At 41.8% G+C, this 24,929-nt stretch overlaps 1 protein-coding gene across 1 annotated transcript in view; it reads right to left on the bottom strand.

Annotated features, from left to right (window-relative positions):
* Positions 1-13,712: 13,712 nt before the first annotated feature.
* Positions 13,713-24,929, bottom strand: part of Wdr72 (WD repeat domain 72) — a 171,803-nt gene continuing 160,586 nt past the window's right edge. The window contains exons 19-20 of the mRNA XM_055598804.1: positions 19,471-19,575; positions 13,713-13,814 (exon numbers count right to left, since the gene is read on the bottom strand). Coding sequence (XP_055454779.1) covers positions 13,759-13,814; positions 19,471-19,575 — 161 coding nt within the window. The 3' untranslated portion in view covers positions 13,713-13,758. The remainder of the gene's footprint in view (positions 13,815-19,470; positions 19,576-24,929) is intronic.

Raw genomic sequence — 24,929 nt, 5'->3', positions numbered from 1 at the left:
TATAATTTCCATATCAAATTCTTACTGTGCCTTTATTTTAGAAGGAAATAAATTTCCTTTAGTAACTTATTATTAGAAGATGGTAGGAAGTAGGGGGTACTTTATGGAGGGTTTCATAAGTCCTGCTGAGGAGGTACAAAGAGCATCCAAAGGAGTTATATGCTAAATTTGCATCCCAGAGAGTGAGTTTGGGTAGCAGCATACAGGATGAGATGGCAGTAGAACTATCATGAGGTTCCTGTGACGACTTAGACGGGCTGAACTGAGGCCGTTGCCTTGGGGACACAGGAAAGGCATAGTTATGAACTATTTAGAGAATCCAATGGAAGATAATTGGAGACAGGGTTCATGCTGGGAGGGGAAAAGAATAGAAAGATATTCTTTAATAATAATAATAATAATAATAATAATAATAATAATAATAATAATAATAATAACAAAGAGCTCACTGTCAGGCCCAGGGGTCCAAGAAATCACGGGACTTACAGATGAATATGTGAGTTTGGAGTGCATGAAACTATGACTGAGGAACACGCACTCTGATGGATCAGGCTATAAGAATTAGAGAAAAAAGAAGAAACATGAGCAAACTAGACAAAGGGTATAGAAATTACTTTCTGGTTTTTCAGGGAATCTATCTGTGAGCATTTTCTTCCTGTAGGTGGGACTAAGCAATGTCTACCCTCCTTCCAAGGTCCCAGTGACAAGCCAAAGTTTGATTTCCCTGAATCAAACCCAGTGAGCTTATTAGGTGAGGAGAAATGAGAGGTTGCTCATCAAAGTGTAGATAACCCCTAAAAGAGCCACGTGGTAGGGTCTGCACACAGCACACACTGTGACTTTCCCACTGTTATATAGGTGGGACTCCCCTTCTGCTATTCTTCCCCAGCATATATACTCAAGCTGCTCCATGGGGGCATGTCTAATTAGAGCAAAACTGGTGAGGAGGGGTGGCTAAATACTCAGGTGAGAGTCCCATGACCCTCTCTTACCCTCCTTCCAAGTGGGGACATCAACAGTACACAAGCCCAGCTGCGATAATCTTTTGCGAGCAGGCACAGCTGAACTCAGGAAAATAGCACCAGTTTAGCTGAGAAGCTAGTGAGAAAGCAAAGGGTTAGTTTTGTCTTGAAGCCAGGTGAGAGTGTATAACCCCAAAGTGAGTGAAACTAAGCGAAACACATTATAAATGTTTGCCTGGAGATTTCTGTTGGGGGAATTTTACCTTAGACTTGTGTATTTCAACCAGGTACCATTTGGCTCCCTAAGGGACATTTGACACTGTCTTGGGACATTTTTGATTGCTGTAACCGGAGGAGAACATGGGGATTCTGGTAGGAGAGGCCAGAGGTGCTGCTATTTGTCCCTCAACAGACAGAGAAACAATCACCTGACTGAAGATGTTAATGGTGCTGAGGGTGAGAGATTCCTGCCTTCAACAATCGAGCTGGCAATTTTGTTGAAAGAGCTGAAATCATCCTGAAATTGCTTTTCTCATCAAGAAACACCACAGAAAGACCTTGCTGTAATACAGGGGAAGACCTTCGTATGCTGGCTGGGAAGTCCATTCCAGTTAGTTTTTCTCACTCAAAAGGCCACTCATCTGGTCAAAAGCCCTTATGTATGAAAAGCACATTGAGGGCTCTAAGAACATGCCACACACATTGACCCAGTGAACCCCATGTGGAGGCAAGCATGGGTGGAAAGGCATGCTCAAGACTACAGGATTAGATAGGAACACAAAGGCCATGGATAACTAAAATGGAGGCTTAGACATGACCACACACCCTGGCTATTGCAATGCTCACAGAAATATTGAACAATCTTCACCCAACACAATCAAGCGTCACCTGGAAAAAGATCCCCAGTAAGAGTTTGTCTAGATCAGGTTGGCCTATGGGCATGTCACTGGGCATTATCTTATTTTAATAAAAATGTGAAGACCTACCCACTGTGGTTGGTACCATTCTCTATACAGGGGATGCTGTAAAACAAACAAACAAACAAACAACAAAACTGAAGACAACAAGCTATGCCAAATGGTTTATCCATTCGCTCTTTCTCTGGTTTTGATTGTGGGTTTGATTAGCTGTGTTGAGTTCCTGCTATTTTGACTTTCCTACTCTGACTGACTCTAACTTGCAATTGTGAGCTAAAATAAGCCCTTTCTTTCTTACACTGCTTTTTTCCCCTTAGGGTATTTTTTTTTTTAATCACAGCAATAAGAAACTAAACAGTTAGTGCAATAGCTGGCACTTGCAGGCGTTTACTGTCTCTGCCATCTGCTTGTGCCTTGGTAATCTACCTAGTAGGCAGTGGGGAACAGAAAAAGGCCTAGACCTGCTGTTTCAGAAGGGACTCCAAAGCCCTAGAGACTTTTAGGTAACTAACACAAAGATTTAGACCATATAATTCTAGGAGTATCCTGGTACCTATTCTTTTATTTTGGATCAAATCAATAACCTAATGGTCATTGTTCATTAAAAGTGGTGACAATCTGGCTGCTGATTCTACTAGCCGTGCTGAGTAGTTGATAGATAGATCCATGAATTTTAAGTTGCACTTCTTCCACCCCTGAAAAAAAACCTGGAAATCACTGAAGGTCTAGGTCATTATAAAAGATACGGAATGATTTCAAAACACCTGCATGCAGAGTCTGTGGACTTATCAACTACACTGTCAAGCTGAAATCCTCTTTTCTGTGCTGCTAGTTGTGTCCTTCGTCAAATCACCTATCTTTTGTGAATTTCTGTGTCCTTTTTTTTTTTTTAATAAAATGAGAATAGACTTTCCTCATAAAGGACTATTTGAGATTGAGAAAATTATATGTAAAGCCGTAGACCAATCACATCCAGAAAGTATTAATGCAATAGTGGCTTTTAAATTTTTATGAATTTAACATACAAAATGCATATACATGCATTATTTAAATAAAACCAAGAGATAGCCTGCAAGATGGAAGAGAGATACTAGCTTTATGGTGAGTTGCTTTGTGCTAGTGGTGGTTAGCTTTGTTAAGCTGACACAAACTAGAATCTCCAGCTAAGAAGGAACCTACATTTGAGAAATTGCCTCCTTCAGATTGTGCTGTGGGCAAGTCTGTGGGGGCATTTTCTTGATTAATGATTGATGTTAGAGAGTCCATGCCCTGTAGAGGGTTCTTTCTCTGGGTATGTGGGCCTGAGCGGTATAAGAAAGCCAGCTGAACAAGCTGTCAAGATGAAGCCAGTAAGCTGCATTCCTCCATAGCTCTGCTTCAGTTCCTGCCTCCATGTTCCTGCCTTGAGTGCCTGTCCTGGCTTCCTCCAACTCCAAGTTGATATTGGTCTGTGTTTATCACAGCAACAAGAAGCAAACTAGGACAGAATATTATGAGACTAAAATTCGAGGAATTTTTTTTTTTTTGGAATTTTTTGGGAAGTAAAGAAGTGGCCTCTGAGTTCTATGGGTGGCAGTCATTATAGGCACAGACTATTTGACAGGCACTCTTAGCTGCTATCTAAAAAACAATGCCTTGTGAATAAGCAGGTACCCAGTGCCACTACTTGATGCTCAAAGTTTTTCCAAATCTCAGTCACTGATAACTTATAGCACCCATGAGGAAGCAAAATGAACACATCAGGGAGCAGAGGACGTTATTAAGATCCAGTCAGATGTCCAGGAAAATCTCTGGTATAGAAGTGTGTCAGGGAGCACAGGGCAGTGTAGCAGCCAGAGCAGTACCACTTCCAATGGGTGGCATTGCTGAGAGTCCAGGGGACCATGAGCTCTGGGTAATTTCTTCATCTATGATCTTGAACCATCAGAGAAATGTACAAGCAGAACCCTAAGTCAAGCTGAAGATTCCATGTCATTCTTTGAATAAGTAATTTAAAGTTCTAACATTTGAAAGATAAAATTCTGTAAGGTGTGATTGTATCCACTTTTAGATCACTCAGTCTTCACTTTTAATGACCTTTTAATCAATTTCTGCCCTGTTTGTTCTCTATTTTCTTAAATATAAGGAATACACGACCAATTAATGACACTGAGAATTTAGATATTGAGAATGATGAGATAATGAGAATTTAGCATTCTTTCCCTCCATTCTCTATTCTCTTCATGAGAATCCCTCCTTAAGGTCCTTGGACATATTCATAATTACTCTTTGAAGTTCTTGTTCTTTTGCTAAGTGGCTTTTCTCAGGGAATATTATAACTGGGGTTTTTGGTTTCTGAAGAAGACATAATGTCTCAGTTCCTGTTTGTATTCTTGTGATGGGATCTAAGTATCTGGAGCTACAATTCTTGGTGTGGATATCTCATCTTACCTTTGTTAGGTGGGAATTTGAGTCTCCATTTGCTGCTACCCCAAACTGTCAGGTTATGTATCAGCTGAAAGCTATATCTTTTTCCATAGTGGGGTCATCTGGGTTTTGGAGTTCCGGCTCTGACAGGTCCTGGATTGGTAGAATAAGGTGTTTAATGCTCTGGTTAGAATTCTGAACTCCAACTCCAGGCAGTCCTGAATTTGTGCAGTGGGAGGGATGGATGGCAGGTGACCAGACAAGGAAAATGACTGACTCTGAAGTATCTTAAGTAGAATAATTTTTGTTAGTAATAACTTCTTCGTAATTATTATGATATAGTTCATAACTGGACACAGGGTGCACTGATTGTGACTGTTCTCTAGATTCTCACTTGCTTAGTGTTCTGTCATGCAATGTTTCCCTCTTCTCACTGTTATGACCTAAAGTGCAGCAAGAAGCAATTTAAAGCAGGAAGTATTTCTTCTGGCTTAGAGATTGAGGGGTATCATTCTATGCTGGTGGGAAATACACAGAAGCTGGTGCGAGGGCACAGCAGACAGAGCAGAATGGCAGCTGGTCCTGTTGCACCTCTAGACAGTAAGCAGAGACTGGACAGGAAGTGGGACTGGGCTCACCACCATGACGTACTTCCTCGAGCAAGGCTTCGCTTCTTAGAGGCTTCACAACCTTCCTGGACAGCTTTCTCAGCTGAGGACCAAGTGTTCGAGCTCACAGACCTTTGAGAGACATATCCCATTCAAACCACAGACCAAAACCCAACAAGGGTTCATCACCAATTCCATCCACAGATGTTCTGAAACCATCCCAGCTTTACCAAGTAAACTAGTAGCTTCTTCTTTATCTGAAAGGCATTCTGATCAAAGTTTTCTGCTTCCTGGTACAGTCTGGACTGATTGTTCACAACAGTAGACACGAAAAAGTTTTGTCCTATGTAATGGAAGTTTTGGTTTCTTTGTAAACTCAGTTATGTTGCATAGACATGTTTTTGTTTTAATCCCAAGCGTGGGATTTTAGTTTGGGCTTTATAGTTTGTCCACAGCTGATAATTGCCTCCTATGGGGCATGGCCTTTTGCAGGTGTTAACAGCCTGCCTTGGGCAACATGGAGAGGGGTGTGATCTAGGACTCTAAGGGATATGAACATGAGCGCCTGGAGAGAGAAAGTGTGGCGTGTGGCGTGTGACAGTTTGGAGAGACCAGAGATGAATGGTGTGGCAGACGAACAGATGGAGGGAAAAACTTCAACTCAGGAAACTGCTTGTTTCATTTGCTGTTGACAGAAATTGATATAGCCCCAAAAGAACCCATCCACCCAAACAGCCAGGAGAAGTAAAGGGGTCTGTGTCCCTCTTCCCACTAACCTTCGCTCTCTTGCCTAGGGTTAAAGGGTTGGTGGAAGATAGGTAGAAGTTAATACCCCAAATACAGAAAGAGTTTAAAGACAAGTGCAACAGTCCTCCAGGGAAGTTTTCTTTTTCCTGGGTTACACACGATGTCCCTTTCTGATTTACTTAATTCTGTAGATGTACTGTACCTTCCAACTCAAAATAAAGGTTCATGGAAGAAACAGATTAGCTGGGTATGTAATTTCAGTGTGGAAATGGTTCTCATCAAAGTATTTAGAGCCAGGTATGGTGGCTTATGTTTTTAATCCCAGCATTTTGGAGGCAGGGGCAGGTGGATCTCTGTGAGCTCAAGGCCAACCTGGTCTACATAGTAAGTCCCATGACAACCAGTGCTACATAGGGAAAGTCTGTTTCGAAAGAAACTAAACCAGATCAACCCAACCAACCAACCAACCAACCACAAACCGAAACACACAACAAAGTATTCAGGTCAGGGCGCCTTTTGCCTCTAGACTACGGAACAGAAACTGACAAGTCTACTTCTGAGCTCCATCTCAGCCTATGCAGCCGGGAGCCCTAAAGCCATTTGACTCTATTTCACTCCAAGAGAAGCCTTGGAAAGTATGGCTTTTCCCTAGGTTATAGTTTGATGGAGGTACTTCTCAGTAATTTCACTAGGTATCATGGTTTATTTCAATATGACATTTGTTTTTGTCGTTCCTAAAGTTGTTTTCACTTTTATTAACTTCCCCCTGTGTGGGCAGGCAGCACTCAGGATATCCTATCACCAGGAAATTTTACATCCTTTCTTTCAGGAATTCTCTGGCTTTCTGTGTTTGCAGTGCCTCTTTAGAAGCGCATACATATTTCACCCTGGTCTTTCATGACACAGAAAGTCACTCAAATATGCATTTTAGCATCTGGTTGTTAGGCTTGAGAGGAGTCAAGTGGGGAAGCCGCTTGCTCTGAACAACCTTAGATGAACTATTAACCTGTGCTACTCAGGTAAGCTTACTCAGATGTAAGCATTCCTGGAAGATTATCTTTCATGATAACGGAATATGAACTATTTGCTCTTTTTTGTTATCCATTATGCTGTGGAAATCCTTGGCCTTTAAATCAGTTGCTGAAAGCTGGCCACACAGCCTGTGAACCTTGATCCAGCTAACATCAAAATAGTAAGACCTGGAGGGGACAGGAGCTCTATAAGGAGAGCAAAAGATCCAAAAAAAAAAAAAAAAAAAAAAAAAAAATCTGGGCCCAGGGGTCTTTTCTAAGACTGATACTCCAACCAAGGACCATGCATGGAGATAACCTAGAACCCCTGCACAGATGTAGCCCATGGCAGCTCAATGTCTAAGTGGGTTCTGTAGTAATGTGAACAAGGACTGCCTCTGACATGAACTGATTGGCCTGCTCTTTGATGCCAGTCCTGATGAGACCTGATAGACTAGGATCAGAAGGAAGGGGAGGAAGACCTCCCCCAGTGGACTGGGGGACGGGCATGGGTGGAGTAGGGGGAGGGAGTGTGGGAGCTACAGGGGGGATACAAAGCGAATAAACTGTAATTAATAAATTTTAAGATTTTTAAAAATTAAAAAAAATTTAAATCAGTTTTACTAAAATTACCTATGTACTTCCTATATTCCAAATCCTCTCTCCAATCTGAGTAATAAAGACTACCCAAGAACCAGAGCGCCATTCTGATTGTCTATAAAAATGATTGTAACCAGGCATTTTGTATGCATGCTGATTTTAATGAATTATAATATTTAATTATATTAATTAGTTACAATATTATATTCATTTATAATAGTACATGATGCTCATAATTGTAAATGTTTAGTTCACATGTACACATGATGAGATTCAGGCTGAGGATATTGTGTGAGGATATTATTTTCCCACTATTTTCTAGTAAGAAAGTAAAGCAGAAGCTGAGAATATGGCTCGGTGGCTAAAGCGCTCGCTAAATAAGCATGAAGACCTAAAGTTGAATCCCAAGAACTCACGTAAAATTAGACATAGTATCGCATGGAAGTGCTCCTATGGAAGATGAAAAATGGGGGCTCTTTGTAAACTTGTAGGCCAGCTAGACCTGCACCTGCACTGGTGAGCAAAGGACCAGGTCTCAAAGGAGGACTGACATCTCTGACTTCACACATGTACCTCAGCGTGTGAATGTCCAAAGCTCCACAAACACACACATGCACGCACAAATAAAAAATAAGCCTTAAAAAAAAAAAAGAATAAAAGCCAAGTAGCCAGTGGTTCTCAACCCATGGGTCACGACCCCTGTAGGGCTGAAGGAGCCTTTCACAGGGCTGCCTAAGAACATCAGAAAACACCGATGTCTATGTGGCGACTTGTAATACATGACGAATCATAATACGTGACTGCAGCAAAATTACAGCTATGAAGTAGCAACAAAAATAATTTTATGGTTGGGGTCACCACAATGTGAAGAAATGTATTAAAAGGTCGCAGCATCGGAAAGGTTGAGAAACCACTGAGCAAGGGAACAAAAGAAAGGGGAAACGAAATTGAAAAAGACACACAGCCCTCTTGCCTTCTTACCCTTCTTGCCTTCGGAGTCAGTTGCCCTGTGCTCACATGCCTGGAACTGTGAGCATTTTATTGATATTTTGGACACACTGAATCTATGTAACAAGAATGCCTTGATGCTGCCTTCATAAAAACTGTTTTCTATGACACGTGTGAGTTGTGCCAAAGTACCAAGAACGGAAGAACAGCCTACTTTCACCAGTTTTCTAGCTCAAGAAAATGCAAACTTTTTTACACACTAGTCCCAAATCCTTATGGACATCTGAATAAACAGTTTTCCTTAGGGACCTGACCCAGAACCACACAGCAAGGTCACACCCTGTCCTTGGCCATGTGACGGCTGTGAGGTTTCTGGCCTCCTGTTCAGGTGCTTCTGGGTGTGGCTATGGCCTTCATTTGACAGATGTGTGCAGTCACTTCCAGTTAGGGAGATGGGGGAAATGAATTTGTCTATCCACAGCTACTCAGGACAGCCCCCAACCCCGGAGATGTGCATATACATGACCTTGCTCTATTTCCCCAGAAGCTAGGGCGGTGGGGGATGAAAGCAGTGTCCTTCCTTTCCCTGCAGAGAAAGGCTGCAGCCAGGAGAAGGTAAAGAGATCAGAAATAAGACCCTAGTAAATATAGAAACAGAAACAAATTCTACCGGTCTGAACAGTAGCAGAATATGACTTTAGTATTGCGGGGTGTGACAGATAGCTCCATGTTATGGGAATGGGTTTAAGCATAACCTTAAAATAGTGCTTTAGAGACAGGGTAGGACAGAGAGGAATTTGTCTTTGTGCTTTACGCCCTTTCTCTTCCGTGAGACTTTTTTTTTTTTTGTTGTTAGAATACGCTTTTGGACCAGAGCCAGGGAATGAGACTGATATTTTCTAGCCTTGGGTGTTGCTGCCACCTACATGGCAGGGAGAAGACTATGAACAGATCAGCTCCTCTCAGAGGGTACCGTGATAGCACGCAGCCTGGGGAACATACCCCAGAGACCTCCACATTTACTTTTCCACTGCACTCTTCCAAACAAAGGAGTATCTCTTCACACCTCATTATCTGAATTCTCAAAGAAGAAACTGAAGTAAATTATTTGCTTAGATTGGGAGGGGGAAGAAACAAACAAGTAACTCCCCCCATTCCCTAACCCAAAAAACACTGAAAAAAAAAAAAACAAAAAACCCCAAAAGCAAATGAACAAAAAATCCACTGGTTATTTGAATTAGGGGCTGATCCCAGGGACTCACCTCTACCGTAAAAACAACCCCACAGGTAACTTTATCCCCAGTGTTCCTCCTTAGTGGGAGAAAAATTAATCTTGACCTGGCTTCTCTATGTCCCCGACCCCCATTGCCCAACTTTAAAATACAAAATGGAAGCTGAAACTTCACAGGATGCTACTGGAGACAGCAAAAAAATAGCATGGTTCTGAGGACAAATGAGAAAGGCTGTTTTTCGTAGACGATGCAGTTGATCCTGAAGCGTTAACAGGGAATACCTTAAAAAATGAACAGGAAGTTTGTGGTGTGTGTCAAGAAAGTAGCATAGATTCTCCTTTTATCAGAGGAGAGATCACGAAAACATCTTCCCCTTAGAATATGCGCCAGTGAAGGCAATTGATGACTTCGCAGATAATTGCAATTAAAATGATTGCTAAGTGAGTAAATGATGGGTTTGGGAGGCATGTGCCAACTAATTATTGCTTTTACATAATGTTATGAATATTGGCATGTTGCTGGCATTTGCACTTTGCAGATTCAGGCTGCGTGTGTACAAATACGAACTGTTTGTCATTGCTGCTAAAGACCCTGTATCCTAGCATAAAAATCCTTTTCCAATCCTGGAATAAAAAAAGCTTCCCAAGGATCAGGCTACTCAAGACAAAAAGGATCTTTGTCACGGAAGACAGAAAATGTGCTGCAGCAATGGGGTAAAAGTGTCTAGAGACGCTGCCAAAAGGAAGGACAGGGCGCACTGTATTTTCACAAAATAGAATGTTAACATGTTTGGGTGGTCTACGAATACCAGCTTCGAGTGTTGTTCACCTCCCTGCTTCTTTTTCTTTAATAATAATCATGCTAGAAATGATGGAATCATTACTGCCCATTTGTAAACAGATTGATTTTTTTGGGGGGTGGCAACTGCATATTTATTAAAAAGCTAAGGAATGGTTAAAAAAATCTAATTAATCAAGACAAATATTTTTAGTGCAATATTGATCATATCCTAGTAACTGGGGGGGGGAGGAGCCTATCATAGCCTAAGTTTAAAGCTAAGATCTAGCGAAGTTGAACTGAGTGTGTAAACAGGGCGAGGGAGCAGTGTCAGGGCAGGCTCATCCTGGTCCCTGCTCCATCCAGGAGATGACATAACCCCTGTCAATGCCCAAGGGGTCTAAGCCGGAAGGGAGATTCCAGCAGCAGGCTCCCTTTGAACTACTGACCATTCTTAATTATGCTTTTACTCCACATGCCCTCTGCAAGAGCCTCGTTGAGCAAAGTGAACCAGGAGAGAGCTGCTGTATATGGCATTAGAGCATTTAACTGTGTGTGGAAGGCAACATCCAAGATTCTTTTAACTAGTTTAAATTTGCATGTTGCTAATTCAGAAAACCTTTAGCGAATGCTAAGCATTACACAGATGTGTTTACGAAGGAGAGACTATGAGATTAACAGCAAATTTGGGCAAGCTGATACATATTAGAATCAATTTCATAGAGAACAAAAAAGTCTGACGATGCCTTAAAATAACTGACCAAATGAACTGTATGCAAATTAAATTTAAAAATTACAAGAGTCAAATCAGTGAAAAGAAGACTGAAACCAATTAGGATTAAAATATTCTGACAACCCCAATTTCAATACACAGCATATACATTAATTTTCTGAAAACTGGATAATCATAATACGCCCTTGAAAGATAAAGGACAAACAGTGTCGTTTCCAAACACTGTTGACTTGAATAACTCTAAAGGGATTTTAAAATTTCGGGAAACTGGACACACCAAGGAGATAACCACGAACCCAGATGCTGGCACCTGAAGACAGCCTACCTACTGAGATGTTTTCTTGCCATTTACTGTTGCTAACATGTTCCAGGAAGTCTTAGCTTAGTGTCTAAAACATGGACGGAAGACTGGAGGCAGCCTGGTTGTGTGTTTATAATCCCACACGCTTGACTTTTAGTGAGTGTGTGCCAGGGCCTGCATAGTCATCCACAAGCCATGATACGAAGCTCCCTTTGGCTGAGCACTGCAAGAAAAGCTTGGCAACAGGTCAAGAAAATGAGCTCTGCATGCTATCAAGACACACCATAGCAGGGAGGAGCCTCTTTTCTCTGCCCCAAGAGCTTTCTAGACTCCATCCTGTGCACCACTGTCAAAACACCACTGGAAGAACTCCACAAACTATGCGAAGGGTGCTGCCATGCATGTCCGAGGATGTGGCGTTTCTCTGAATGAGATTTCGGCAGGTAGGTGGACACAGGCATAAATATTACTAGATGGTTGCCGAAAAGAAACGCAAGAACAACAGGAGGACTCTGAGTACAAACAATATAATGTACTCCAGTGTTCACCAAGTGATAAGACGTAAGGCGGGCATGCATCCTGCCACAATCAAGAAACCAGGTTTAATCTGAGAGCTGTGGCACCAAGTGGTCAGTATCCTAAATACTCATGAGGCAACCTGCTACCTCAAGTCTTCCTAGAATGGGAATCACTGAGAACGTGGTCATAAGGCAGGGGGTATTTTTAAACAGACCCAGGGATTGGCACCTAAAGAGTTTTTTTTTTTTTTTTTTTAAGCAGTGTTGGCTTTTAGAAGTTGATAAAAAAAAAATCATGATGAAACCATTTAATATGAATTTGTACTAACTCAAACTTACGGTGCTGCAGAATCTTAAAACTGTGCTTAGTAAAGTCAGGGTTCCACCATGTCGGGTTTCCCGCCACTGCTGACACCATGAAATATTTATCAAGGATTCAACATTGGTTTTTTTAGACGTGAAAATATGCTAAATACAGCAATGATTTCAATGTATTGTTACTCTTTTGTGCAAGGGGAATAGTAGGGCATATCAATGAAAATAATAAAACTCAGTTTTAATAAACATACCAGAATTTTAACATATATTGGGGTTTAACTATTAAAATTTCCCTTTTTAGAAGACATACACTTAATTATTATTTCTTCATCTTAAATGCTTGTGATGGCCTTGAAAGCCAGAATCTAGTCCACTGCCTAACTTGTTTATAACTTGCTTCAAATAACTCAAGGCTTTATCCAAGCAGGAAAAATGCCCAGAAAATAATGGTTACCATGGTTATTACTGTTAATGACATATTACAGTTTAAATAACAAATCAAAATTGGCTTCATGCGGAGACATGCTATTTTAGGAAACACGAATTTTCATCTACTTTGAAGGCACTACGGTTTTCTGACATTCATATTAGATATATTCATCCAGCTCAATAATTAATTGTAATTCCCAAAGGTTACACAGCAAGTCAGTTCAATGATGCATTTCTCTTCTTCAGTCTCTCCTTCGCTCTGACTGCTGCATCCCGACACAGGATCTGAAGCTGATGCTCAGAAAATTGTCGAATTAAAATTGTATGAAATGACATGAAATACACACACACACACACACAAATATATATATACATACATATGAGTATACCATATCTCTTTATTTCCACCTTTTTAGGCCATACTTCTAGTCACTTACTATGCTTTAACAACCTTTGGTGATTTTCTATAAATTAAGTAAGCATTCAATAAAAATCACAGCACATAATTCTGATTGCTTTAACAGATGAGCACTTTGCGTCCATTTCTGTTGATATTTTTTTGCATATTTGAGTTTTAGAATTCCTGGTAGCCCAGCTTCCTTCTGGGAAAAGAACTGGGGATGTTTACACAGACAAAGAATGAGCTGTGGTGTATTTTAAGTAGAATCCCCTCTTCCAGTCCAGGTCTAGGATAAGATTTAATTAAAGACATTCACCATGGTGTCATTAGAGCCCCATGCTGATTGGACCCCACAAGGCTAGATGCTGTGTGTCACAAATTGACTAAAGGACATTTCACGTGTAAGGATGAGATGGGCAAGGGTTGGTTGGCCTTCACTGAAGCGTCCACTAGAACAGTATGTCCTAACTCGACATGGCAAAGTTGGTAATGTTTTGGCTTAGATACCTTGAAGCCGCAGAGAATTGAGAGTGGTGCGCCTTCCTTCTGGCTTTTGAAATTCAGGAGCTGAGAAGAAGAACACCTGAAGTCTTGTTAAATCTAAACCTGTGGGCTGGCGTGCATGGTTGCAAATATTGACAGGAGATAAGGAGGGGCAAGGAGGCTCAGACAATCACCTCCTGGAATCAGGGCTTGGATACCCTCCACCAGTGGTAACATCCTTAATACACTTGGGCTGACATATTAGCAAATCCACTACAGACCAATGGCAACGTTGCTTTGATTTGATGGAAAAGAGTGTGTTTGTGCTTCCCTGTTAGTTCACACTGGTCGCTTTTTTCCAGGCTCCATCTAGCACATCCTGCAGGAACACACCTTCACTATCCATGGACGATGCCTTGGCTGACCTAGAAAGAAGGCAGGTTATTTGGGTTACATGGTGCAATATAGAAACAAGAGAAAAGACAGAAGGAGGAGAGGTGTGGGGAAGGGGAGAGAGAGGGGCAGAAAAAGGAATGCCTGCACTTCTATCCGACCCTGAGGTAAAACACATCATATGGTAACCAATATCCCTGTCTTATGAAGCACCCGCACATAACCAACAGCTTTTAACTGTCCCTATGACAAAATCTTCCAAAAGGATGAATGTGGCTTGAAATAGGCAAATTCTCCCACATTTTAAGCAGCTTAATTGTTCTTGTAGCAATTTACAACCAGAGTTTCAGTGCCGGGCTTTATAAATATTTGCTAAAATATGGATTAAGTTGGAGAATCAAAATATGTCGGTTTCAAGCATTTAGGTAGTTATCTGTGTAGGCTAACAAAATGGGGAGGTAAAATATAAACTGATTTGGACTGTTCAAAAAGTGGGGCCTTGTGCTATCATTAACTACTTTGTGTGTGTGTGTGTGTGTGTGTGTGTGTGTGTGTGTGTGTGTGTATGTGTGTGTGTTAACGATGCAACCCCAAGTAGTAATTCTCATTCCTCCTGGCAAAATTTGAAAAAAAAAAAGTAGACTCTTCATTTTCATGAGTACTGTACTATGTATTATTATGTGCGTGTTCCTGTGAGTCAGCCTACAGCTGTGCATTGCTTTAAAATGTATTATGCTGTTTACATTTTCTCGTTGGGTAAATTAATTAAAACATTGGTGTTGCTAAACAAAACCGGTAGGAACTTATTACTTCATTACTGACATGGTTCTTCCTTTTTCTAGAACAGGTTTCAGCCCCAGCCATAAGCCTGTGTTGGGCGGCCATGATTGATGCTCAGCTCACACTGTCCACATTTTTCTGCCTCATGCATCATCATCAGGCCCGCCCAACACTGTGGTCCTGAAGCTGTCCTACTTTCTGATTCCTGGGTTTTACTGGTGATTCATGAGACAGAATAGTAAGAGGAAAAAAAAAAATCTCACCTTGGCTTTTCACAATGTATCATTCTCTGTGAGAATTCTAGTTTTGTTCATCAGATTCATGCAAATGTAATATTGATTGACAGTGATGTATATAGATCTACATGCACGATGTGCTACACAGAAACCACTAAAATGTTCTATTAGCAGCAGAACACACACTGATTATACACTACCTTTGAGATTGATGTGAAAACTTAGGGAATACATTTTATTTTTTGTACTTCCAAACTCTTTCTTGTCCACTGTTTTCAGCTGACAGTTCCTGTGTGTAGATGTATGTTCGTGGAGTGGGGCAGAGATTAATGCAGGACATCCTATTTTATCATTCTCCAAATTACTTTTTGAGTCAGGACCTCTCATTGAACCTGGGGCTCTCTGATTCAGCTAGACTGGCAGGCCAGAAAGTTCCAAGGATCCCTCTGTCTATACCTCCCAGAATTATACCTGACTCTTGTAAATCAGTGCTAAAGATCAACCTCAAGTTCTTGTGCTCGTACAAAAAACATTTACTGACTGAACCATCTGCTCAGTCCCTGAAGTTATTTTGAAGTGCATTGTCCCTAGAACATTAGGAGGTTAGGTTATTAATTTTTTAAGCCAAGGTCTCTCATTAACGCTAGCTTAAAGATAGCTTTAAAATACAGCCCTGTAATTTTTATCATCATGTGTGTGAAGATGAGGAAAAAGGGGTCCTTTCTAAAACAGTCTGGAGAATAAGGCTGAAGTTTATCCAGAAGTTAACTAGATGAGCTTGAAACTATTTTTGTGAAAGCTTTCAAATCCAGAAGCAGTCAGGTCTTAAAGAGCTAAGGAAAGAAAGTCTAATGGTCCTGAAAGTGCAGAAAGGGAGCTGCAAGGTTGTGATGCTGTCTTGGAGCTCCTGTTACCAGACATCAAAGTTCTCCCCCCAGGTTTCTGGAACATATAAATGCCAGGGAAGGCGCAGGTGGACTTCATAGGGTCAGAGGCACAGCTCCAATATGGAATTCACCTGTGAGATGGAACTCACTGCTGATGAATTATTTCAAAGGAAAGACATGTCCGAGGGTTACGTTCCCCATCAGGCCAGACCTCTAGGTTCAGCAGCAAGGTCAAAATAGCAGGAATGCTCTGGTTGACAGGTGCTCCGCCAACCTTAATGGACTCCAGGCACTCACCTGGGTATAAGGCTTGAACCAATAAAGATCAGAATGGCAAGATGGGTAAGGTACAGCCCTCCAGAGAACAGGTGAGCACACTCCGAATGGCCTCAGAGCTGTGACCCATACGCAGAGTGGCCCATTTATAAACAGCGCTCTCTGGTCAGCTCAGGGCTAGAGCGTAACGTCAGAGTGAAAAAAAGAAAAAGAAAAAAACCCGCTGTCTCCAAACACCACTTAGGAAGTCAACTGCATCATTTTAGGCAAATTTTTAAGTGTCATTTTGTTAACAGCATTTAAAAACTAGCAGCACCCAAGACAGTACCTTCAGGTCTTTCTAAAAATATTATTTCAGCCTCTCCATGCTACCTTGTCTTTCTGGCTTTCTGCCTATTAACAAGGGCTGAAGTCAGGGTTACATAGCTACAAAAGCTAGAATAAAGCTATACCTTGAGAAGATTTAAAAACAAAGACAAAATTTGGATAGAACAATAGAGAAAGTGATACTCTTACAATGGGAAAATCATTTTTTGTTTTCCTTCTCTAAATACTCTTTAAACATTTAGTCTATTCATTTAAAATGAGGTAATAAATATATTAGTCAGTTAGCATTACATTAAACTAGATAAGGTCAATATCCATTACAGCTAGAAGGCTGAGCATGCTCAGCTTTGTAACTGGGGGATTTTGTACATCCAAGAAGATGTTAAAGAGAATTTCAAATGGAGTGCTGACATTTGAGGGGAAAACAGGAAGAACGGTGGCTCCAGACCTAAGTGCATCCCTGCCCACACAATGTCACTGTAAACTTAGCTACTGACACACTTCTCTTAGTGAGGGACTCAAATATTACTGTTTCGAGCCTCCTAAATCTGTTTCTGTGTGTGTGTGTGTGTGTGTGTGTGTGTGTGTGTGTGCATGTGTGTAATAAAGATCATCAGTCTTGCCCAGATGAATGCCACCCCACATAGTAAACAGAGGTGTGTACATCAGCAGGGTGACACGTATCCCTGTAGGGCCGTACCCTCAGCATGACTTTAGACTCGGAAGTTTATCTTCAGGCACTGAAAAATGGACTGTCCTATTTCACAGCTCCAAAAAGTCCCTCCATGCCACCATATTCCTGTAATAAACACAAAACTTACTCTCTTTCCTTGTTCGGTTTTAGGACTTATGTCTATCAGATGCATCTACTCTGAGGAAATTTAATGTCTCATCAAAATCTTTCTCAGCACACAAGCACTCTGTCAGAAGTGTCTTAATTTCTTATCCCAGAATTTTATCCACGGGAAGAGTAATAAATAATTCATGTCACTACCTCTTTGTTGTGTGTCCCTGAACTGCACAGAGCTGGGAGGCTGACAGCTGGGTCAGGACCAGGCACCCAAGATCTGACATGACAAGCAACTAACAAGTTCCTTTCAGCTTTATCCCAAAAGAAGACAACGGTCCAAAGTGCGGAAAGAAATCCCGAACCAAGACGAAAGAGCTTCTTTCTTTTCCCCTAAGTGTTTGCCATGAGCAGCTTTCCGACCCACAAGCCCTGGTCATTTTACAGGACTGCCCAGCCCCCCTTTCTTCCTCACACTCGCTCGGCCATTTACGCCTGGCTACGGATCAATATGAGCAATTCTTGGAGAAATACGATGTCTCCATGACAACCAAGCCACAAATTCTCAGTGGAAGGCAGTGAGACCAGTAGCCAACCCTCCAGAGGTTTCTAGGCCTATAAGGGTAAGATGTCTTAAAATGCAAGGGTGGACAGAGGAAAAAGCCAGAGCAATTCGTTCTTTATTGCCAGTTTAATGATGTCCCATGTATGGAATGGTACTCACTCTTTAAGATTCTTTCCCAGCTCTTGTATTGTCTAATTACTCTTGCTTTTCTTTTTTTTTTTTCTTTCTTTCTTTTTTTTTTTTTTTTTTTGACTTGTTCTTTTGTTCACAACTGTCAGATAGCAAAAGCCATATCTGTATTGTACTCTCTGGCCACTTGTATCAAGACATGGCGAAACTGCTTCGACTTTGGAAATGGCTTCATGTTGATGCATCATGCCAAAAGCAGCGAGCGCTTAAGTAAACATCTGACTTCCAGATTTAACTTCCTGAGAAAATGCTTGCCGGGAAACAGTTCATCAAGAACTTTTAAAACCTAGTCAGAATTAGATAGTTTTGGTCCCCACTAAACATAATGTAAGAATAATCTTTAGTACAAACAGTTAAAAAACTACAATCACCCAATCGTTTTTAAGGTGAAGGGAATCGACATTTTCTTTAGCGTGTTGTGTGTGGGAGTGGGGCTAATTTGTCCGTTAACAATTTCTGTCATAAAAGGATGCTGTCTCTCCGTGCCCTAGGATGCAGAAGGGAAAGCGTTGCTGGGATCGGGCACGCAGCTGCAGCTCGTTTTCTGAGCGATCCTAGTGCAGTGGAGGGGGCTGATACACACTTGCCATCACCACTGGGCCTATTGGGGTTCCAAGATGACTTAGGGGACCTGACATAGATTGCAGGCTACACCTTTCACTGAAAATTAAATCTCGGTATCTCTCCTCCGGGAAGGATCAGGGGACTGTTTGCAGCTGCCCCCCTGTCAGGGAAGGCGACACAATTTGGAAATCTCTTAACTAAGCTGACAGCCTACAGAGAGGGTGAATCAAAAATATGATACAAAGATCAGCGCACAAAGATGCGAGGGGGGGGGGCACCGTAGCTACACAAAACAGGAAAGAAATGTCCAGCCTGGAGAGATGGCTAACTCTTTCAATCACAGTAATAAGGTGGATACTAGCATCTCCTGGCTGGTTATGACCCAACAATGTCATTCAATTTTTAGTAACAATTCCTTTTTCTTGTAATTAATTAATCTTTAAAATCGGGGCATGCTTCAAACTGAAACACAATCAAAATCTCTGCTAGGTCATTCTGGCTCTCTTTCCCTTCCCACAAAGAGAACAGCAACATAAGCAACTTTGACACGAAGTAAATCTTACTCCCTGATTGAGGGTTCCTATGGTCTGTCCAGTTGTTTGACCATCCCCTCCCCTGTTTTGCTAAAGCGCCTTGCTCCCCGGTCAGAGGTCTGTTTGAACAGAGAAAGGTAAAGAGATTCTAGTGGTGGCCATTTGCTCCCCTCTGCTCCTCATCTCTGCATTTCTGCCTTTCTCTTGTTAGATCTTGTTATTTGAAATATCTGAAATGTCAACATTTCTCTAGTTTCCAGCTTCTGTGTGGACTAAGCCGTTTAACTTAGAATTGATAATGAGCTAATGGTGTCGGCTTCCCCTCTCCGTCATAACGTCTTTGTACTTTGTCCAACTGAATTCTTGATGAAAGAGGAAAAGATAACAGCCCCACACCGTGACCTCCTGGGGGGGGTGCGTTAATTTGAGAGTGCAGCTGCTAGAGCCAGCAGCCTTCCAGTGTCCTCCCCCCCACACTCCCAAGGACCCCAAAGCTGTGTCAAATTTATCATTTTATACTTGACTATGTTTAAATGGCTTCCACCTGCACTCTCCGACTCTTCCAAGACACATCTGTCAAGAATGTCCTCGGTATCTTGGAAGTTTGCCGAGTTCAAGTCGTTGCCATGCTTGACCGGACTGACTGAAGCTGTTAAAAAGAGAAAGGAGAGAGAAAGAGAGAGACAGCCATGAAAAAGTAACAGGGAACACCATTAGACCATTTCAGTCCCACAGATAGTGTGGGGCACACTATAGAAACACAAATAATAAATTGAAATAAAGTGTATCCTCTAAGTATTTATTGGCAGACATGTAATTAGTTGAAAAATCCATAGATGTGACTTTATCTCAGAAGAAAAATAAGCTTCTGGTGTTGGCTTAAAAGCTACATAGCTACAAAGTGACAAAGTGATGCTTTCGAAGTAGAAATCGTATTTTTAATGCATAAATCTAAAACAATATAGTCAATTAAGAGCCCATGGCACAGAGCAAAGAACACCAGCCAACTCAATTAGGAAAGCCCAGCTCTGCCCCACGGAGAGGCTCCTTCTAAAGTGCAAATCATGGGAATGGACTCTTTGTTTGCACTTTGGCTCTCTTTTCATCTCACCAAAACCCATGGTACCAAATGCATGTGCACACACACACACAAAAAAAAAATCTTAAACCAAGGAAGTCCTCAAGTATAGCATGAATGCACTCAACATGAGGGTAAGGAGGGCCAGTGTGGAGAACAATAAGGAGGGCCAGTGTGGAGAACAATAGGTCACCCAGCAACTTTTCACAAGATCATTTCCTAAGTAGCAACAGGGACCAGAAATGGAAGCTGGCACCCGGGCCCAGCTCTTGAATGTGCACAGTCAAGTATCTGTCATTTTCCACAGGTTGAAACATTTGCTGTAGATGACCTCCTTAAGCAACATAGTCTTGGGTTACTTCTGCTCTAGTCAATACCTGCCAGGAAAGATGGGTCTCCGCAGCACACAGATCAAACTGAATGTAGACCACACAGAGCAGCTCACACCCACTGGCCTGAAGCCAAATGGACACACATGGTTGAGCACATGCACCCCTGCAAAGTGTAAACATGTACACACCTCTGTCCGTGTCTGTCTTCATATATGCTTACATATACACCTATGTACACATTATTGAGTACATACACTAATGTGGACATGGAAACATGTACATATCCCCCTATTTCCCTCTATACATGCATACATCTATACACACACATGCTCATGTGCACACATCCATTTCATATATGCACATATCCATACTGCTTATTGCACATATGTGTACTCACTTATATGTATATGCACATATGCACTATTGAGCATTTCTGTATAGTAATATGTGTACATATATATATACATTATCAAATATACCTATACTCATATGTATTCATATATATATACACAAACATACACCCATATACACGTAGATGCTTAAAAATGTACACATGACATATATTCACATTCATCTGTGTGTACCCAGACACATACTAATAATATATAAACTCATATAAACATGTGTATCTGGATACACGTGTACATATATGTATCACACCACTGAGTGTGTACATAAACTCAAATGCACACACACATACATATATAACTGACTATGTATACTCCTGAATGCTCACACACAGGTATATGCAGGGCTACGCTTTTGAGAGCAGCAGAATCTTGTGCCTGTTATGTTTCTGTAGTACCTGCTACCACTGTCTTTGGCTTTGGGTAATACACCATATCTATGAGTAATCAATGTAGTAGACAGAATGTACCCACATATCTCATATAGGAAATGATCTTGGGCTCAGGGTCACTGCTAAAGCCACACAGAGGCTGTAGCCTGAATTGCTTCGCACACTGGGTAAGTGACATCAAGGTGTCCTGCTAAAGCCCTGCAGGAATCAGCTGCATCAGCAGTCTGGGCTCGGAACCTGAGGCCCAGCAGTGACTCTTTAAAAGGGGCTGGTAGCAGTTCAGGTCACATGTTCCCTGCAGACAGGGTCAGCAGCCCTCTGGGAGCACAAAGAGTAGCTGGACTGCGAATAGTAGGGAGACTTTGGATTTACCACTTTCTGCAAACCTTCCCTCTAGAAGCAAACATGGGGAAGGATGAAATTCTTATTTTGAGTAAATAAACCTATATTTTTATTTTGTACATTTAAATTTTCTAGAAAACACACGTGTGTGAACACACACACACACACACACACAGCATGAGTCACATCTGTGTCCTTCATTTCCTATCATGTCTGCGATGGTGCCTGGGCCACAAGGATTATTCTCCAAGGATTTCTGATATGAATGAGTAGACCAGGGCCTGAAGTAGAGGGGCTGGACAGGCTGTCCTCGTAAATCAAGAGGATGTATGCTTTCAAGGATGTGTGTTCAGCTGGATCCACGAGGAGACCACCTCTTCATACCATGTGGCCAAGTTTGTGATCTACAATGAAGTGCCTATGTGTCCTGATTGTCACTGATGTGGCTTTCCTGAATTTAAATTTCCTCACTTTAAACCATATGGGGTGACTATTTTTGAATTCACAGATTTTTGTGAGGTGTTTAAGTGGGATAATTAAGTGCAGCAATGCCACAGGAAACTATTATATGAGTCAACGATTAGAGTGTTTTGAAATGGATTTTATCTCTATGTATGTATCTCATTTGCTAACTGTATGAAGTGGTGATTGTGGTGTTTACAAGAAAGGGTGGATCATGCAGATGAATCCTTTGCTAACACCAATGAGGTTGGACCTCTATTTATTTGGGCAAATTCATTGTCCTTCTCGTCCAACGTTCTGTTCTTTCATGATTGAACACCTTTCACCATTCAATCCTCCAACCTAGCTTTACCAAGCACCCGATACTAAAAAATGTTACTCTGGTGGGTCTCTTCTCCTTAGTGCTGAACGACTGGCTACTGACAGACTTTGGGAGAAGGGGAGCCATTGTTTTCAGTTATGTGCCCACCGGTGAGCCCAGCAGACTCCAATAGATAGCTCTAAATCCGTGACCGCACAGAAGGCCCTGGTTAAACTCAGGGGGTCACACACCAAACAAAAAGGTTTGGGTGTGAGAATAAGATGAGTATGGAAGATGGGAGGTGGGCTGGACAGGGTGAGAGATTATACAGGTAGAGGTATGAGATCAGCACACCACATGTGTGAAATTGTCAACGAACACATTTAACCAACAACGCATGCTCTTGTTAATTAAAAACCTCAAAGGGAAGAGGGCATGACGGTAGCTGAAAGAAGTGCCTACAGCTGTTAAGAGTGGCAAGAGACTAGATCCAGGAGGAGAAGATAGAGCAAATGATTTCTTACAAAGCTACTTTTTCATCCTACTTCAGAAAGTAGGATCAGGTAGTTCTGGAACTGAGTCCAGCAGGTATCATGTAGCTACTCTTTTGCCTGGACTTCTGATTTCTAAGATGTTGGGTTCTTGTGAGGGTAAGTGTTTGAAGAAGGTTATTCCCTTATAACGGGTTGGTTTTCAAATTTAAGGTGGTACATGATTCACCATTCTTTCCTGGGTGGTTTACAGAACATCCAGTTACATTTACTGTGGAAAGGACTATGCTGTGTCAATTGGGAACAGCAGGCTTCTGAGAGGTTAATTACTGCCAATCTACCTTTTGTTTGTTTGTTTGTTTGTTTGTTTGATAACCTAATCCTGGTGAATGTCCTTTTGGGTGCTTCCTGTGGTGTTTCCTCATTAAACACTGACATGATGAGTGACTGGGTTCCTCTAATGAATCATTTCAAAACCAGTGAAATCAACACACATTGATTTGGTGCTTATTTTGGGCAGAGTGCTTTGCTGGACTGCAAGGAGCAAAGGAACGAAGGCACTTTCAATGCACCCCCGTGCAACTTGTGATCTGGTTGATGTTGTCACGAGCCTTACACCCGACAGTCTAAGAGTGGCATGCCTTTTATGAGGACAGAGAGGTTCTCCACTTAAGGGACTAAGGAGGTAAAGTTTGACCTAACCCTTCTTGAACAGGAATGTGAGCTACTACAGGGAGCCCTTCATACAAAAGAAACAAGGCCTGGACACAGATATGGCCGAAGACTCACTGAATACCTCATACCACAGACTTGTTTGCTAATGTGGCTGTCCACTTGGGATGCTTGAAAGGAATTCTCCTTATTTGTCTCTTGGAGCTGTCTGTGAATTGCTGTTGTTGGCTAATTCTTCTCACCTGGAGAAGTAGCTATAGACAGATTTTTTTTCCTTGACCTAGATAGTCAATAATTTGATCTTTACTGATGGAGGACCCATTTATCACAGCGGCCATCCTTTCACTATACGTATCGACCTCTCCTTATCAATACCCCAGTCCATTTGTAGCTCATCACTAAAGTTCTTGGGTTTTTCCGGTAGTTTTTGAAGGTGCTTTTCAGAGCTTGGCAGAGAGGTGCTTCTGGCATCAATACGGTGCAAACGGTAGCTGGCTTCATCTTCAGCTTAACATCGGCTGTTTATTTCCACTGGAATGAATTATGAAGCTGTCTACATCTGGAGGGTTGGGGGACCCAAAGACACACTCTTCTCGACAGATCTTTACTAAAGATGCAAGTCCATTCACTGACAGATGGAAGGCTCTTCCATTTACTTCACCCTCTGCATTAAAAAATCGACAACCAAAAGGCCGATGCTCACAATACCTTTTCATTATCTCCAGTCAGAGATAGAGAGAGAAGTCTGTGTGTTCCACATGAAGGTGTGGAGCTATGGTAGCTCTGATGAGTTTATCTCTAGGACCTAAGGAATGAAAGGTTGAGGCAAAGACAAAAGAAAGTTGGTATTTGTATCACTCTGTCTCACTCTCCATGTGTGTTTGTGTGTATGTGTGTGTGTAGTGTACAGGTTCACATACATGCACACACATGTGGAGACTGGAGGTTGATGTCATGTGTCTTCCTCAACCATTCTCCTCTTTGTTGTCTTCTGAGCCGTGCCCAGCCTTTATGTGGGGGCTGTGGCTTGAACCTGGGTCCTCATCCTTACACAGCAAGCACCTTATACACCAAGCCATCTCTCCAGTCCCCCAAATATTTTATAAGGAAGATTCTATGGAAGGGTTTATTGTTTAAATTGTGTGGTGACATAGACACACAATTCCAAGTGGCATCTTCCACATGCCTCTGGTCTCCATTCTGTTATTTTCTAGACTCTTCCTTCCCTTCCCCTTTTGCCATTTGTAGAACTATGGCATTTACAGTCAAACACAGCTAGGCCTAGCTATTAGTCACCTTTGTCATCACTATGACCAAATATAGGTAAAATACACATAAAAGAGAAGACTTTGACTTTAACTCATGATCTCAGAACATCTCAGTCCTGAGGAAGGTGAGGCAAAAGGAAGGCAAGCATGGTCAGAGTACATGGCCATCATGGTGGCAGACAGGAATCCAAGAAAGCTAGACCAAAACTGGAGGTGGGAAAAACCTGCAAAGGTCCATCTCCAGGGACATGCCTCTGA

The sequence above is a fragment of the Psammomys obesus genome, unplaced genomic scaffold (genome assembly GCF_907164565.1).
Source record: "Psammomys obesus unplaced genomic scaffold, mPsaObe1.curated_primary_1811, whole genome shotgun sequence".
Classification (NCBI taxonomy): Eukaryota; Metazoa; Chordata; class Mammalia; order Rodentia; family Muridae; genus Psammomys; species Psammomys obesus.
Note: the sequence above shows the minus strand (reverse complement) of the source record. Positions and strands in the feature narration are given on the sequence as shown.